The sequence below is a fragment of the Ornithodoros turicata genome, chromosome 2 (assembly GCF_037126465.1).
Source record: "Ornithodoros turicata isolate Travis chromosome 2, ASM3712646v1, whole genome shotgun sequence".
NCBI lineage: Eukaryota > Metazoa > Arthropoda > Arachnida > Ixodida > Argasidae > Ornithodoros > Ornithodoros turicata.
The window spans coordinates 19,572,415-19,589,219 of record NC_088202.1 but is presented as its reverse complement, the minus strand read 5'-3'; the positions used below and the strand labels follow the sequence as shown (position 1 = coordinate 19,589,219).

At 46.4% G+C, this 16,805-nt stretch overlaps 2 protein-coding genes across 2 annotated transcripts in view; one reads left to right on the top strand and one right to left on the bottom strand.

Annotated features, from left to right (window-relative positions):
* Window positions 1-16,805, bottom strand: part of LOC135383188 (uncharacterized) — a 79,632-nt gene that overhangs the window by 62,236 nt on the left and 591 nt on the right. The window contains exons 2-3 of the mRNA XM_064612767.1: window positions 11,457-11,563; window positions 8,497-8,589 (exon numbers count right to left, since the gene is read on the bottom strand). Of these exons, the coding sequence (XP_064468837.1) occupies window positions 8,497-8,589; window positions 11,457-11,563 (200 nt within the window). The remainder of the gene's footprint in view (window positions 1-8,496; window positions 8,590-11,456; window positions 11,564-16,805) is intronic.
* LOC135386404 (uncharacterized) lies at window positions 893-3,504 on the top strand. The gene is made up of 2 exons (XM_064616318.1): window positions 893-1,223; window positions 2,658-3,504. The coding sequence occupies exons 1-2, from the start codon at window positions 913-915 to the stop codon at window positions 3,502-3,504; spliced, it is 1,158 nt and encodes a 385-aa protein (XP_064472388.1). The 5' UTR covers window positions 893-912.

Genomic DNA, 16,805 nt, shown 5'->3' with positions numbered 1-16,805 from the left:
GGAATGTCTCCCATGAAAATGTTAGCGCGAAGCTATGCTTGGTGGCCCGGGATTGACTGTGACGTTGAAAAGCATATACGTGACTGTGCGATTTGTCAGGCAATGCAGCCCTCTGCACAAAGGGCGCCTCTGCAGCAGTGGTCCTTTCCCGCCAAGTGTTGGGAAAGGGTACGTGTTGATTTTACGATGAAAACCCCCGACACCTTTCTGGTGCTGGTTGATTCGTTTTCTAAATGGACAGAGGTCTTTCGAATGACATCTACATCAACGACGAAAACAATTGTAAAGTTAAGACCGGTGTTTGCGGCTTATGGTTTTCCAGAGCAGTTGGTGAGTAATAACGGTCCCAAATTTACACCAGACGAATTCGCCGAGTACATGAGAACCTACGGAATTCGTCACATCCGGAGTCCCCCTTATCACCCGCCATCAAATGGTACAGCAGAGAGGCTCGTGCAGACAAGAAAAATTGCTCTGGATAAGCACGTACTTTGCATTGCAATACTCTGGATTGCAAGGTCACCGCGACCGTTCCAATGATACCTTGCAGGAAAGATTAGATGCGGTCTTGTTAGCATACCGGAACACGCCTCACTCGATAACAGGACATACTCCATCGGATCTGTTTTTAAAGCGGCAGCCGCGAACTAATCTGTCTCTGCTTAAACCCACCCAGGAAGCACAATGTACTGAAAGTCGAGTACAATAGGGGTGGACGGGTAGGTGGAAGACCTTGAACAGACTCTTGAAACTAAGGGCACATTTATGCTGCAGCATCGCTGCTCGCTGCTCGCTGCAGCTTCAAGCACATCGCTGCTCGCTTAACCGCTAGGGTGCGTTTACCCTGCAGATTGCTCAAGATGCTGCTCGCTTTCGCTATATCAGTCGCCTAGCAGCGTTCACTGTGGAAGTATGATTTCTTCATCTGACAGCGACAGTTCGGACTCTCTTGCGGTCAAGTTATGGTTCGCGTCAAGGAGGAAAGCCAGAAGATATGGAGTTCACCCTTTGAATCAAGAACGCCCTAAAGAAGGCTATTTTCACACGTATTTTCAGCGCTTGAAGACCTATCCCGAAAGGTTCTCTGAACACGTCAGGATGTCACTGTCCACATTCGAGTACATACTGAACATGATGACACCTGAAGTGGAAATGCAGCTGAATATCCCTCCAAACGTCGTGAACCCTATATCTGTCGAGGAGCGGCTCGTAGTTACATTAAGGTAGGTTGCTTCATGCATTTTAGTTTATATGAATTTATGCTACTGTTTATTGTACTGCTTATTTGCGTTTACTGACGGCAATTGTGTTTATTAAAGCTTGAAAGGAATACATACTGAGCGACAGGAAAAGTCATAATCTGAAGCAGTACGTTGGGGAGTAGGTGGATATATCCCGTGGCTTGTAAATGTTCGCATCGTAGATACCATTGACTTTTTATTCGTTTCCTCGTATCTTTAACGGAATTTAGATAGCTGCTGCATGACGTCTACAGCTTTTTTTTTTTTTTTTTGCGGTGAAGACAACATATGCCTAACGATCTGGCAGACCTTTCATTCCTGTAGTAAATGTATATCCTTTCCTCCCGCGTACCCTTTGCGACCAACAACGGAACCAGAAGACAAGAGCAGAATTACAAACAGCAGACGAGCTTTTACTGCGAACAAAATAGAGACGGCATAGCTACGGCATTACTCTTGGCTCTGCCACGTTCTGGGTTGCGACAGCTGAGTGCAACTGCCGTCGAAGAAGGCAATCCCTTGTGACGGCGCTGGCCCACTGTTTGATGGGGATTGGCGGGAGACCACAGTTGCCGAGCGGGGACTGGAGTACACTGGTGTTACTGGCGGAGTTGAATATTCTCCCCTACAAAAGTACGACGATGGGTGATAAGGATCACTGAACCCGTGGCCCTCAGGAACCGTTCTCCCTCCGTCTGTATGGTACGTGCCTGTTGGTCCGTAACCAGATCCGTATGCCCGTTCCATCACAAGTCGTTGAACGTCAATTCTGAATATCATCTTATTTACGGGTGTCATACATCTCACGTGAGGAAGAAGGGATGTGAAAAACGCAATATCTTCATCCTGTCTCGCAGCCGACTGGGACTCCTTTTCTTTACGTAATCGTAACTTTTCTTTTTCAATTCCGACGAGCTCGCTACCAATTAAATCAGTGGGCCGCGTCCTCTTCCTGTGGACAAGTGAGCTTGTCGGCATCTGTGGAATGGGAGTCGAACGGATCGGTGGGCATGCAGTCGATGTCGGTTGAGACTGAGGGAGCACCGGGGTGCTGCAGCTTGAGGTTGGTGTTAGCGGGCGGGAGCTCGCATCAGCCTCTTGGTCACTGTCGAGGTTTTCATCACGCGCTTCAGTATCCCCTTGCGCTGGATCGGTGAAGCTAAGGTTTCCACTTTTTTCCCTTGGCTCAAAAATGTCACGCAAGAAAAGTAGAGACCGAAAGTACTGCCACTGTACAGCGTCCTCGGGGGCTGGGTCTCCCGATGACGGCTTTGGCAGAGATTGGTATTTGTCCTTGAACAGCTGGCGCAACGTCTTCCATTTGCCTTTAGCTTCGGCTATTGCTGAAAAAATGACAGAAAGGAACGTTTTTGGTGTGACTCTGAGTAGCTTTCTACCAGTTCTTTTCGTTTTCAGGTTTTTAGCAACCGGAAACTCCTATGCAAGTCTGGCAGCAGAATTTCGACTCGGGCATACAACAGTTTCGGATATCGTCAAACAGATGTTACCACTGCTGTGGAAAGTCTTACAGCCACTCCATATGAAGCCACCAACCGCGGAAGGCTTCAGAGAAATTGCTCACAACTTTTACCGGAAGTGGGGATTCCCAAATTGTGCCGGAGCCATAGACGGCAAACACATCCGGATACTATCTCCAAAATGGTCCGGAACTATGTTTTTCAACTACAAGAGCTATTTCTCGATAGTCCTGCAAGCCGTCAGCGACGCAGAGTACAGATTCATTTTCATTGAGGTCGGATCTTACGGGAAGGAAAGCGATGGAGGCATTTTTAGGACCTCAGCGTTGTACGACAGGATTACAAAGGGTACACTTGGCATCCCCGAAGACAGAGGCCTCCCGGATAGCAACGTAGCGGCACCCTTTGTATTCATCGGTGACGAAGCCTACCCATTGCTCAAGCATCTGATGAAGCCGTACGCAAGAAGAACCCTTGACCCAGCAAAAGAGAAGTTCAACGTAGCCCTTTCTAGAGCAAGGAAGACCATTGAATGTGCTTTTGGCATTGCCGCTGGAAAGTGGAGAATACTGCGAAAGTCAATTGAGACGAATGTGGGCATAGCGGAGTGGGCAGTTAAGGCAGCCTGTGTCCTGCATAACGTCGTTATTGACAAGGAAAACGTGGATCTTCACCATGCCGGGGACGTACTTTCCAGGGCCCCAACGGGAAGAAGGAATCATGGTGCTTCTGCCGAAGCCGTTGAAGTGCGCAATCACTTCAAGAACTTTTTTAACGATGTGTGAAGCCTGACCCGTGACGAACTGAACGAAAAATTCTGTTGTGAGACAATGTGACCTCATTCCTGTGCCCCTTTTTTGACATGCTTCTTGGTATTATTAAAATACGTACTTGTTCCACATTTCTCCGCAACCTCAGTCCAAAGCTTATCGAGCTTGAACCTGTTGTGATGATCAGCATGGCGTTGGTTCCAAATAGCTGTTCGTTCAAACACAGCCGATATTAGCACATCTTTCATATTTTCGCCCATAGCGGTACCACGCGAAGGGTCAATTGTTATCGGTGACAGATAAACATAGAAAGCGGTGAAAACTGGGGAAGAATGGAAACGAGGAAAAGCGGGAAGGAGGAAACCGACTTCATCACAACCAATCGCAGGTCGGATTTCAAGACGCCAGTCATCAATGATACCAGGAAGACAAACATGTTTACATTCCTAGGTGCAGCGAGCAGAGCGGCAAGCAGCGGCGAGGATAAGCGAGCAGCCAGGCTGCAGGGTAAATGCACCAACAGAAAGCTCTGTGTTTGACCTGTCATCGCCAGAAGTCAGGTAGTCCCCGGGCATGTTCAAGCATGTTTGGCAGCATTGTTGTGGCGATGATCATGGCGTACATCTTTGGCAAGCAGCGATGCTGCAGCATGAACGCGCCCACAGAGATACATGTGTTTGTTTCGTCATCGCCAAACAGCGATGTGCCATGTGCCAGCAGCGATGCTGCAGCATAAATGCACCCTAAGGAACATTGATAAGACACATACCATCCACCCCTATTGCACTCGACTTTCAGTACATTGTGCTGCTTGGGCAGTTTCATAGAGCACATGAAATCGAAGCAGAGTGTCATTAAGGATCACCCAGGCACCAGAGGAGGGTCTGGTGTATGTCAGAACCGTGAAGGGTGAACGGGATTTATGGGTTGCTGGTGTTGTCGAGAAGTGTGTAAGTCCTGTTACCTTTTTAGACGAGATGGGCACCACGATACGATTTACGCACGCGGACCATCTCCGCGTGCGCCACTCGATTCCAGGTTCCAGTGGTGAGAGGCCTCCGCGGTATTCGTCTTCGTCTACAGCCCACACACAGCTCTCTCCTGCCGGTGCAGCACCACGCGAAGACGCGCAGACCGCAACACAACCTCAAGAGCTCCCTACGTAACTGGAGATAGCCGATGCACCAGCGCGTTCTGCTGAGTTAGAAGAGCGTCAAATCAACACCAGCAAGACAGCCCGACAAGTCAAGACAATGCGTCTACCATGGTGCGGCGTAGTCAACGTGTGAAAATTGTTCCTGACAGGTATCAGGCAGTGGACTTTCGCAAAAAGTTATTTCTTTTGGGTAATGTTAAGTACTGTATATATTTTGTGTTTCATAATTCCGAGGAGGAACATGTTACAGCGGGAGCTGTCGGTGCTCCGATCTGGATAAGCAGAACAAACTTATCTGTTACTCCTGCTATCTGTTACACCTGTGGCGCTGCGGTGGCAAGCTTTACTTAAGAGCGCGGTTCTCGGAAATAAACGTTTTTATGTGGCATGCCTTCACGATGTAACAGCAACCAGTTTCAGTCGAGACTGGGACCGGCCTGAAACCAGTATGGCAAAGTTGCTACCGGTTGATCCAACTGGTCTTGTTCGGTCACACAATTCACCCAGTCCCAGTTACAACCCAACAAGTTAAACTGGGACTTGGTGAACTGTGTTATCGAACAGAGACAAGTTCGATCAACTGGTGCAGTTGGCCCAGCTGGTTTCTGGCCGGTCACAGTCTCAATTGGTTTCTAACCGGTCCCTGCTCAACTGGGACTGGATGAACTGTGTTGTCGAACAGGGACCAGTTGAGCTGGGGCTGGTTGCAGTAGTTCTACTTGAACTGGTAACTGTTCAGTTCAACTGGTACCCGTTGAAAAAAAAAATCGCCTGGGAAAATGGACGGAAAATCACGAGTTCCTAAGTCTGCTAACACGCAGTACATCATCATCGAGGAGCTGAGTGCTTGAAGGAAATGTTTAGTAGTCGTTATTTGTTGGTCAGACATTGCAGATACGTGCCCCATGAGTTTAAGCTTTGTTGATTTCGGCGTGTGTGTTGATGATGAATGGTACGCCTTCAAATATATCTAAGTGCTGAATCAAGTTTCTGTTGCTATCGGGCTACTGTTTCGTGCAGTTTCTTTTAAGCGATCTCCATCTCGATGATGAATGCTCACGCTTCTGAAAGCCATGTAAACAACGGTTGTGTCATTCGAGGCTGCTTTAAAACTGCTACTAACAAGGTGTATATAGACAGTAGCGGAACTCCAATCGGCGTCTGCGTCTTCAGAATGGCGCCACGATAGAGACGGTCAGCGCCATCCATCCGTTGCGCGGATTACTACGATGATAAACAAATGACGCCAGATATGACGTCAGCAGTATCAGTATAAATAATAAGCAGTGGATAATTAACTATGGCGTGTTTGCATTCGCGTACATCGTTTTCGATGTGTTGCCTTTCCCTTTTCCTGACCGAGCCATACTAATCACCCAGAGGAGCAATACCAGACGAGAACAGATAAAAATAAACCATATCAGGTTTAATGACACATATCAGTTCGAGATATATACAGTTATTACAGACTTTAACGAACGGTACGTGATAAACACAAATAAACCGGGAGTTCCGCTTAATGTCCATTTCTCACCTAGAGTTAAACGTACACGTAATCATCCGTCGTGTGTATTTCGTCAGTGAATGGGTCTATTGCAAAAACAACAACAAAAAAACATTGCATTGTTGGTGCACAGCTGATTCCCTAACACTCACGCTATCATGACCGGTATCGCCATGACGAAACACTCTCTCGTCATATCACAACAAGGGCTGCATTGCTCTCATCTGTTCACAAGTGTTAATCTTGGTCTACAGCTTCGAGATGTGAACGTCGCTTCTATTCGAATCCACAAAATACGAACTCCGCATTACAATGCACGGACACACGGCACGTACCGCACGGATACAAGGATGGACGGACAAACAAGCCTACTGTTACACATACGCAGTGGAGCAGGATATTTAATATCAATATTTAGACCAATAGATCAATATTTAGATTAGATCAGTAGATAGATTTAGATAGATCAATATTTAAATTATGAATAAACTATTAGTACATACAAGGCCCATGCGCGCGCCGTAAATATTTTTTTACTGCTCTTACCAGCCCTGGACCGGCAACCCAGAAGACGTGGGTTCAAGTCCTACAGCTACCTAACCTTTTCAGTGACTTCTTTCTTTCATCATTAATTTCTTAGGCACTTGAGGCTTTCTAAGTATTTGTCCTTTCTATGTGTTCCAGCCTCAGAGCATCAATTGCTATCATGTTCAACAGATGCCGCTTGCGTCGATCCCGTCGTATGATTGTCTGTATGAGTGAGAAAACATGTAAGAGTGAAAGGGGGATGAGTGAGAAAGTGGTTGGCTTGTCCCTTTAGATGATATAGCCTTCGAAGTCGCTGGGGAGGTGTGTTAGCCGAGCTCAATGGCTGACCTTTTCAGTGGGTTCCTTCTTTCATCGTAGTTTTTGAGGCACTTCAGGCTTTGTATATATTTGTCCTTTCTATGTGTTCCAGCCTCAGAACATCAATTGCCACCATGGTTTTCGTCTTTTGCGTAACTTATGTATGACCCCTCGAAACTGAAGAGCGGTTAAATATTTTTCGCTAACTCTTTGGCAAATGTTTACTGGCACGACGAATTATCTATGGTATTTTTTCTTTTCTTTCTTTTTCAAAAGAACTGAGGGGCGTCGAACAGGACGTTTGGATCACTTGGGGTGGAATAGATGACCCATAACAATTGCTTGGCGTCGTTTTTTCATAGGATCAATTTACATTGGTCGAATACTTGTCAACTGACCACAAGAATGTTCAAATGACAAATATTGAACTGTGGTGTTACGAACATTACTATCTGGTCAATGCATTTCTCTATGTCACTAATGTCACCAGGAAAGCATTATGCATGCAGGCATGCTACCAAAAGGTAGTACATTCGACTGCTATTTTGGGCGCTCAGTGTCTACTGAAATCTGCTCGTAAATTGTTTGAACTTGATATTTTGCGTTTGAGGAATTAGAGTCAGCCTTCGGGAGTTGAAGATGTATCATCAGGGAACAGAAGTAACTGGAGTTACTGGAATATTTCAATATTATTTCTATATATTCAACAATATGTGTTGTGATAATATGGACGTTATTGTCAAGTCATTCTCCAGCCCTTGATAGGGGCAACGCTGCGCCAACGTAAAGTGCAGACGCTAGTCACTTTTGTATCGTTTTAATAGATTTACTTAAAATAAAATTCTGCCAAAATGTGCTTCACGTGTGAGCTACTGCGTGTCAGTTTCACACGCACAGCACACATTTCTGAAACAGTGCACACATACAGGAAAGCTTTTAAGTGTGGTCTAAATAAAGCAACGATAGTCCTAGACATTACGGCTAATTCAGTGCTAGAAGTCGCCACAGTACGGTACATAAAAAGTATAATGTTGGGCTAGGGCGAGACTTTGGACGTCTTTGTTTGGACGACTTTGTTTGGTGTCTAGGTGGTGTAACCAGAGCTATGCTATAGAGGAAGGCTAGATGAACTCCCCTAGACATTAAGGCTATTGGAAGACGTGTACTAGACCTGTCAGTTGTCCAAATATAGACGTCGATTCAACATGTATTATCCCACTTTTCGCTACATGGGAACTTTGATACCCCCCAACCCTTATGTGGCGTGGGGACATAGTGTAGTATATAGGAGCACTGCGGTATCTAGTCCGATCGTGTCACGGCCCACCTCCTGTTCTTTTTTTTTTTTATTGTTCCCCTCATCACCCTTATCAGATAGGTCTCACGGCTCCATGCTGTAAGGGAACTTTCTCAAGAGGAATGCGGGTTACGTCGGAGGCGTCAGAAATGCAGTCCTCTCACTCCCTTTGGACAGACAACGCAATATAGGACATTAACTTACCAAACAAGATGATCCTTTACCCTCATAGAGGTAGCATGAAAGGTAATTCGCAGGATTGCACATATAACTGCAGCTCACCAACTTGCCGTTATACTGCAAGTGATCGAAGCAGAGGTGGACATTAGAAGCAACATACATCTTCCAGTCCTGATGTCAGATCATGCTCGTTGCATCTGAACAGTTTTCCAAAGGGTTCCGAAGTTTCGTTTCAGGTAGTGTTACCTCCTGGTCAATATTCAAGTGTAGAAAGTTTGTTGACACACATGTTATGATGACTGGATTAATTTGCGCAATGTTGGTTAATTATGCAGTTACATTGTACACCGCGGCATATGTTTCGCAAGAGTACATCGCTCTATAATGTGCCTCAAATCGGTTTTACGTGCACACCGTTCTAAATGCAGTGGAAACTATTGCTATCTCACGAGACCCACGCAGCCAACAAGTTTACTTTAAGATGATGAATGGGGAGCTTCATCGCCAGGAGCGATACTCTACCCCATGGGTGGTGGTGACATGGGGAATGAAATAATGAGCCCCTTCAAAATAAGGATAGAAAGATTTAATGCAACTCTGGACAATGCGCTTTACACTGAATCGGACGGAGCATTCATGGCAATATTTGTCGGCAAAAATATCAAAATGTGTGTTCCAATGCTGTGCCCCTCTATGTTTGCATTACTTACTATAGTAACTTTCCGGTAAGCCAATTACCAGCGGGGATGCAATTTTGAACCACGCGTGGCAGTGTGCTAATAAAAACATGTCAAACATGATGTTTACTACAGTCACAAGGTACGCATAATTGAAGTCTCGCCTGAGTAACGCGTTTGATGTCAGTGCTATTATTTGGAAGATTAACTCTTTCTTGAAAATTGTAATCGTAGTACTTTCAACGCTAAATACATTCAGGGGGTGCAATACCCTGCTGCCTTAATAGAATTACTCAAGAATTTTTCAAACCACATAACTTCGAAATGGAACTGCTCAATTTGCGTAAAATAAGTATTGAATGGAAGACCTCAATGGGTTCTACTACTTAATGACGCCAGAAATTTATCATTTGTTCGTAAATTTTTCCGTAGACGTCACAAATAGCGTTTCGTGCTTCTTTCAATTTTGTTGTCCGTTTACGAAGTAAATAGACCTGAGGTGAGATTTATAATGTCATTAAGTGTCAAGTGTCACATCATTCTTCTGTGGCACTCATCCTTTCTGAAATTTATTTGAAAGCTCTAGAGAACGCCATTCAGCTCTTAATTTCTACTGTTCTTGGCGGCGTGTTACTTCGATGATATAATTGTGATTTTTGATCTGCCTGGCTAATCTACGGAAAGCCTGGTTTCTACCCTCACTTCAATTGTCCCGGAGCTCAAATTTTCTGTTGAGTTCCCCTCTTGCAAAAAGCACAATCTTCTCGACATCATTTTTTAAATACGATTTTGACTTGTGTTGGTGTTATGGCAAAGAGGAAGCAAAGTCCCTCTTGCTTTATTCAAGTTATCATTCTAAAGTGGTGTATTGGTATTATCTCTTCCTTGCTCAATGACTGTTTCTAAGAGCTGTTTTCATCACGTCGAATTGAGTGTTCACGTCGATGTACGAAGTTATAGTCTGCGAGTTTTGACAGAAAGGTTATCGCATTAGAGTTTGTTTTTGTTACGTAAATTTTCTGGTCTCAATACTCTTGAACATGCTGTCAACGAAGAAGCCATCACTAAGAGCGTTGCCATTCCATATCCGTTGCCATTGCCATTAGTAATGATCCTTTTAGACTTTTGCTTCAGTCTGTGGGATAGAAAATGGTGTTTTTATAAGAATACACCTGTTTTGAGCGAATACAGGTGCAAAAATGATTTATTGTGTAGTCTGTATGAGAAAGTCCTTGGTATATGCACACATCTACTTTCTAATATTCCATGGACGTCCATGGAACGTCTGTGGTTTACTGGGATTTGTATCGACGGTGACAGGCGGAGTTGAGACTCCTTCCACTACGCATCAGCATATGCATCTGCAGTTGATGTTCATAGCATTTAGTTATTACACTGAGCATTGTCGGAACTGAGAAGCACTAAAAATATTATTCACCAGCTTATGCGAATCCCTGGGAGATTTTTCCTTACTTACGTGATCCATTTGGCCTATGATTTAAATCATTGATTTAAAACGGTGATTTAAATCACGATTCAAATCAATTATTTAGATGTACATGATATTATTCTCACAACTTCTAAGTCGCTCCCCGCGTCGTCGTGGGCTGCTCTGATATTTCCCCGGGAGAGATGTATCGTTTCAGTGCGCCTCTAGTCTCCAACTCACATGTTAGTCTGTTACGCATTATTCTCAAGTAACGTCCAATGCATGGACTTAGTTCAATAATGGTATATAGTTTAAGGAAAGTCAACATACAGCTGTTCATCTATGTTGAATTGTCTTATCCAGAGCGTGGAGCCGTAACGTTTTTTCGGTCTGTTTCGGGTTCGGGTTATCGGCCATAAAGGTTCCGTTCCGGTTCAGCTCCGTAGTTCATATATCGGTTCGATTAACCGGTTCAGAGGCTGCAAACAGGTTCTGAACCGGTTCGAGGTTCTAATATGCTACCAAATTATAGATAGCCACTAAAAATTATAAAATATCTCTTAATTACGCTTTTATGCACTTATTTCTGTTTTTCGACCAACAGGACCACCTTTCATCCCTTCTGCGAGCAACCTGCCGCCAACCTAGGTAGGCACACTGCTCGAATCCACACACCAACCCGAAGCCCAACCAGTATCCCTAAAGCGGTAACCGAAACTTTTATATGGGTTTGGTTCCGTTTCAGCTCCAAGATGGCGCTAGTAATTACGGTTCAGTTCCGGTTCAGTTCCAGCTAAAAATTACGGTTCATTCCGGTTGTCGGTTTCGCTTCCGGTTCGGTTCGACGCTCAGAAGTGGATTTATATTGCCTTGCTTACCGTGATCCGCCTGTAGTCGAGACAGCGTCCTCCAGAAACGATGCGACTGATCCAGTCTATATACACATGGATGCCGCAAGGCATGTTGCCACTGACAGGAGTTGTCGCTGCAGTTGACGAACGCTCATTTATTACATGTTAAAGGACAGAGTCAATCCCTCGCATAAGCGTAGCCAGCAACATGACTGCAATGGCTGCTGGACGTTCATTTCGACATTTTATAGCGTCAACAGAATTAGCTGCTTTTGTACTTCCAGAGCCGTGTTCCCCAGGAACGGGACGTGCACGTTGTGCTCAGCGATATCATTTTTTTCTCCCATATTTTTTTTGCAAACAATTCCAGAATATTAGTCGCACGCACAAACCACCGCGCCGCCCGGTAAGCATTTTCTGCAATAGCCAATAATAATAATAATAAAAAAAACAGTAATAACGAGCTATATTGTTTTTATTTTATTTTTATTTTCTCTTATCAGTTGGTTAGTGCAGGAATTGCTTCTAATGGACGGCCTGCTGGTGTGTGCAGGAAACAGAAAATCTGGAATTGTTTTGCATAAAATATGGGACAAAAGATTCATGCACCTCAGCGTCAGCAGTGTATGATGAGCTGAGGACACATTGAAGTTTGTATACAAAATGTTTATTTCACTATCGCTTTGTGGTCGTTGAAATGGTGCTATTGTCAGAGCCTAAAACGCTCCCGGATTCACCCCAACAACAACAACAACAACTTTATTTTGGACCTTCGAGAGCGGGGAGTTTCATCTCCACAGGCAATACTCTACCCCATTGCTGGTTGGAATGGGGGGAATAAAATAACGAGCCCCTTCACAATAACGATCGAAGTCCGATGGTGTCCAGAAATGTCAGAAGAGCTTTGAGCGCAGAGCGTTGCAGGGCTGGATTGGGCCAGAAACCAAGCAATTTCGATAGGGAGAAAGGGCGATAGTCCAGCTGACGAAGAGACTCGGAGAGTGTGGTTCGGGAAGGTTGGTAGTGAGGGCAATGAAGAAGAATATGCTCCAGATCCTCAAGAGCACCACAGTGGCAGCAAGTGGGAGAGTCAACTTGTCTCAAGCGGTAACGCCACTGAGCTGTAAAGGCCACATCGAGGCGCATTCGGTGGATTAATGCAGCATCTTGACAAGAGGTGTTTCGTGGCATGCGGAAAGCGACCGTTGGATCAACTCTGCTCAACATAGAGGGGGGAAGAATGTCGGTTGTCCGTTGGCGGGAAGCCAGGGGTGTCACTAGGCGTCGCAGAATTGAACGGCGGTCTCCTCTCAGCAGAACAATACGGGTCCGTTTCCGATACGAGAGTGCTGCTTCTGCGGCGCTGTCGCCTGCTCGTTCCCCACGACACCACAATGGGCTGGGACCCACTGGAGAACTAGCCTGTGGCCTGCGGCGTAGATAGTGTGGTAAGCCATTAGCACATCTGTGACTAGGGGTGCGGACGGGCCTCGTATGCCGGAATTTTCAATTGCTTGAAGTGCAGATTTGGTGTCTGTAAAGACTGCCCATTCCCGGGGTGTAAAATCAGCGATGTGTTGTAGAAGGAAAAGGATGGCATAGAGTTCCGCAGCTGTGGAGGAGGTTGGATGTGAAAGGCGTCTTCCGTGCACAACGCCTTCGGATGGTATGACGAATGCTCAGGTGGACTTGTTGTTTCGGGATGCGCCATCGGTATATGCTGCCGTAAACGGAGAAAACTTCTCGTCCACCAGAGCATGAAAATGGACTCGGCGGACTTGAGGCGGGACCTGATCTCTTCTTTCCAGAAGGTTTGGGAGGCGTACAAAAGTGGGCGGTACCGGTAGAGACCAGGGGGCTTCCGGCGGTATAGTGTCCTTAGTTGCGAAGCCAGTGAGAGTCTGGTGTGTCCTCTGCGCTACTCGATAGAAGTCGCGTTCAGGGCGGTATCGAGTTTTCCTGAGGAGCGGGTGGCAGGGAATGTGAGCGCGCAGACGGAGGTAGCGCCGAGCCGTTTCCCGTTCACGGGGAACTTCAATCGGGAGCCCACCAGCTTCAGCCAGTACTTGCCGTGTTTCAGCCATTCTTGGAACTCCGAGGCATCGGGACCAGGGACCACAGGGACCAAAGTGTGTTTCATGAGGTTGTTGATATCCTGTGCAGAATAGGAAATCTGTAAAGCACAGTCGCCCTCATCCTGAGCCAGAAAGATGTTGAATTGCGGGGAGTCATTGCTGCACTTTAGTTTCAAGGTGTTTGATGTGCCGAGCCCAGCGCAAGTCCGAGTCGATTACCACGCCAAGGAAGCGGTGAAACTGTATGGGTTCAAGCTTCTTTGTACCAAGCCAAAGAGGGAAATTGGCCATAGCTTTACGCGTGAAAGGGAGCTCGACACACTTTTCGGGTGAAAGGTCCATCCCGAGGTGCGTGAGGTACGTATGGTTATTGTTTAAAGCGAGCTGCAGGCGGCGCTGGAGAGCTGGGCGTGATTTTCCTACTGTCCAAAGGGCGACGTCATCTGCATACACGGAAAACGACACTTTGCGAGGAATTACTGATTGTAGGCCGGCCATCACCACGTTAAAGAGTGTCGGGCTGAGAATGCTTCCTTGGGGAACTCCTTGAGGAACAGGATCTGAGGGCTTTAGCCTTGGGACTTACGGACAGCGACAGTTCGGTCCGTAAGGAAGTCTTGGAGCCAGATGAAGAGCCGACCGGATATTCCAAACGAGCGCAAGGCGTGCAGCACACAAATGTGCCAGACGGTATCATATGCGCGCTTGATGTCGAGGAAAACCGATCGGACGATCCGTCGATGGGCACGAGCATGTTGAATTGTAGAGCCTAGGTCGAGAACTGGATCCATGGAGCTTCGGTGGCGACGAAATCCAGCCATTTCGTGAGGGAACGCACGTTTTTCGAGCCACCAGTCGAGGCGATGCAAAACCATTCTCTCCATCAGTTTCCCCATACAGTTTGTCACGCTCACCGGGCGAAAGGAGGATAGGGCATTTGGGGGCTTGCCTGGTTTCAGGATGGGAACAACCAATGCCTCCTTCCATGTATGTGGTAAAAATCCTTGTTGCCAAGACGTATTATACACATGAAGGAGAGCTTGGAGTGACCGCCCGTCAAGGTTTCGTAGAGCGGCATAGGTGATTTTATCGGGTCCAGGGGACGAGCCGGCGTTCATAAGCTTCAACGCTGCCATTAGCTCGATTAGTGTGAAGTCGCGGTCTATAACTTCTGGGGGTGGGCCAGTCTTGGTGAAGTTCAGCCGTCAAACTGTATACAAAACTGCGGTGTAGTGGTGTGGTCGAGGCAGCCGGCGGAGTCGTTAGTACCATACAGAAGTCCGTCGCAAGCGTGTTTTCGTCTAGACCCTTAACGATAGCCAAGGCCGCGAGAGGATTCTTTTGAGGGGGCGCCTCCTTCAGAGATAGGATTGTCCGCCAGATCTTCGTGGCCGGATCAAACGGTGAAAGATGGTGGCAAAACTTACGGCAACGCTTCCTGTCGTCGTTCTTAAGTTCTCGTGTTACTTTAGCTTTCATCCGGCGGTACACTGTAAACTTTTTCACACCTTTAAAGGTGTGCGCATTCAACCTGTGAACATTCAACCTGGTTGCGTAACATTGCATCTCCAGGGTGATATTTTACAAAATTTGGAAAGCATTACTAAAGATCAAGTGTCAGTGCAAATCTTGCTTTCATTATGTCTTGGATATCGTAGGTACGAGCTAATGCATATATGCATCGCTATCGATAATAGAGCACGCGCAAGTGTCTACAATACTGTTGAACAATGTTGAGATGTTGCAAGACTGAATTGTTGGAGGACAGACAACACTCGAGTAAAGAAAATTTGTGCGAAACCGTGCTCCATTATGGTGTTACGAAAATTACACCTAAAAAGGCGTGCGCCATGCACGCTATTACACCTTTAAAGGTGTGAAAAGATTTAGAGTGTATTCCACAATGTCCGTAAGTTGCCCTGTCCGACGAGCCGTTCTTTCTGCTCGGCGACGTAATGTTCTAAGGTGGTTAATTGCTGGGGAATGACCGACATGGCCTGTTACCCTTTTAGACATGATCACCGCGGTTCACCCCATAATGCAATGTAATCATAGCATTGTGTGAAGTGAATGACTGTTGATTTCGACGGACGTCCCATTCTTTCGTTGGTCGACAATGCTGCTGCTCTCTCTGTTGTATCGTCTGATTTTTGCGAGTAGCTACAGAAAGTGACTACTTTGACAGGCCGCGTAATGACTAGTCCCGCCAGCGAACCTATTGAACCTGTCGCAGTATGCACAGCCCGACTTAGAATTGAAGATATCTGTTACCCGGCCAAGTTCCTAGGTTCTTCCTGCTTGTTCTTTCGACATATTTCTCCGCTGGGGCTTTCTGTGCGACAACTCAGCGATCATTGCTATGCCCCCCCCCCCCCCACGAGTTACATTCTATCTGCAACGCCGACGTGAACGATGTCGCACCACCTCCTGCGTTGCCAAGTATCTGTGCAATGGTCCACGTGCCGCCCCCTCTCCCGCTTTCCCGTTCCGCCCTCTCCCGTTTCAGAGCCGTTTCGTGTAGAGCTACACGGACCACGGAACTGCCCGTAGGTCTTCACATAACACCTCCCGCTGTAAAATGATATATCTTAACACGCTGCACCCCTGATGCGTTCGGCTAAAATCAGAGAGAGCTGCGTCACTGCTTCACGCACAGACCCAAGAATACCGCCCTTGAAATACAGAAGAGGCTAGCTCTTCTGACACAGTAGAACGTGATTCAAGCTCTCTCGCAACGCAGGTTTACTAATATATTCTAACAGTTTCAGCATTCCCACCTGTCGGCGTTTCTGCCTCGCTCGGGAGTGGTTACTTGAACACTGATGGAGCCAGTGCGGTGATATTGAGGATCATTCTATGGGGGATATTTGAAAATGGCGGACCAATTCTATTGTGCCCAATGAGCAGGGCCTACCATGCACGCAATAAAGCACGAGGCGGAAGCTTCTCGCCATAGGAACTTTCCCGGCGCCCCCGAGAACACAAGATTCTCGCTCTTGCAGTGGTGTGAAGTTATAACAGCATTATTTTGTTTCTCGGGCAAAATTTATAGTCATGAAAAACATAAGCTGTGTAATAGCATTGTTCATTTCAATTGATTCTACTTTAGCTGGATTTTTCTCTGTGCACTTTCTGCGAGCCCGAGCGACGCCAGTTCGCTGTGGGGTGAACCACTTTTATAATTGAGTACCCGAACATAAATAACCTACAAAAGGAGCCGGTTGATACATGGTTTGTTGTTCCTTCTACTTCGTCACCTCTTGAGGTACCCCAATATTTTAGGTACCCAAAGAGCGCTGTT

Bases quoted from the DNA above. Each gene is read 5' to 3' on its own strand.
- LOC135386404 (XM_064616318.1), top strand. From the start codon at position 913: ATGATTTCTTCATCTGACAGCGACAGTTCGGACTCTCTTGCGGTCAAG. The intron at 1,224-2,657 runs GTAGGTTGCTTC...TTTCGTTTTCAG, and splicing joins CGGCTCGTAGTTACATTAAG to GTTTTTAGCAACCGGAAACT.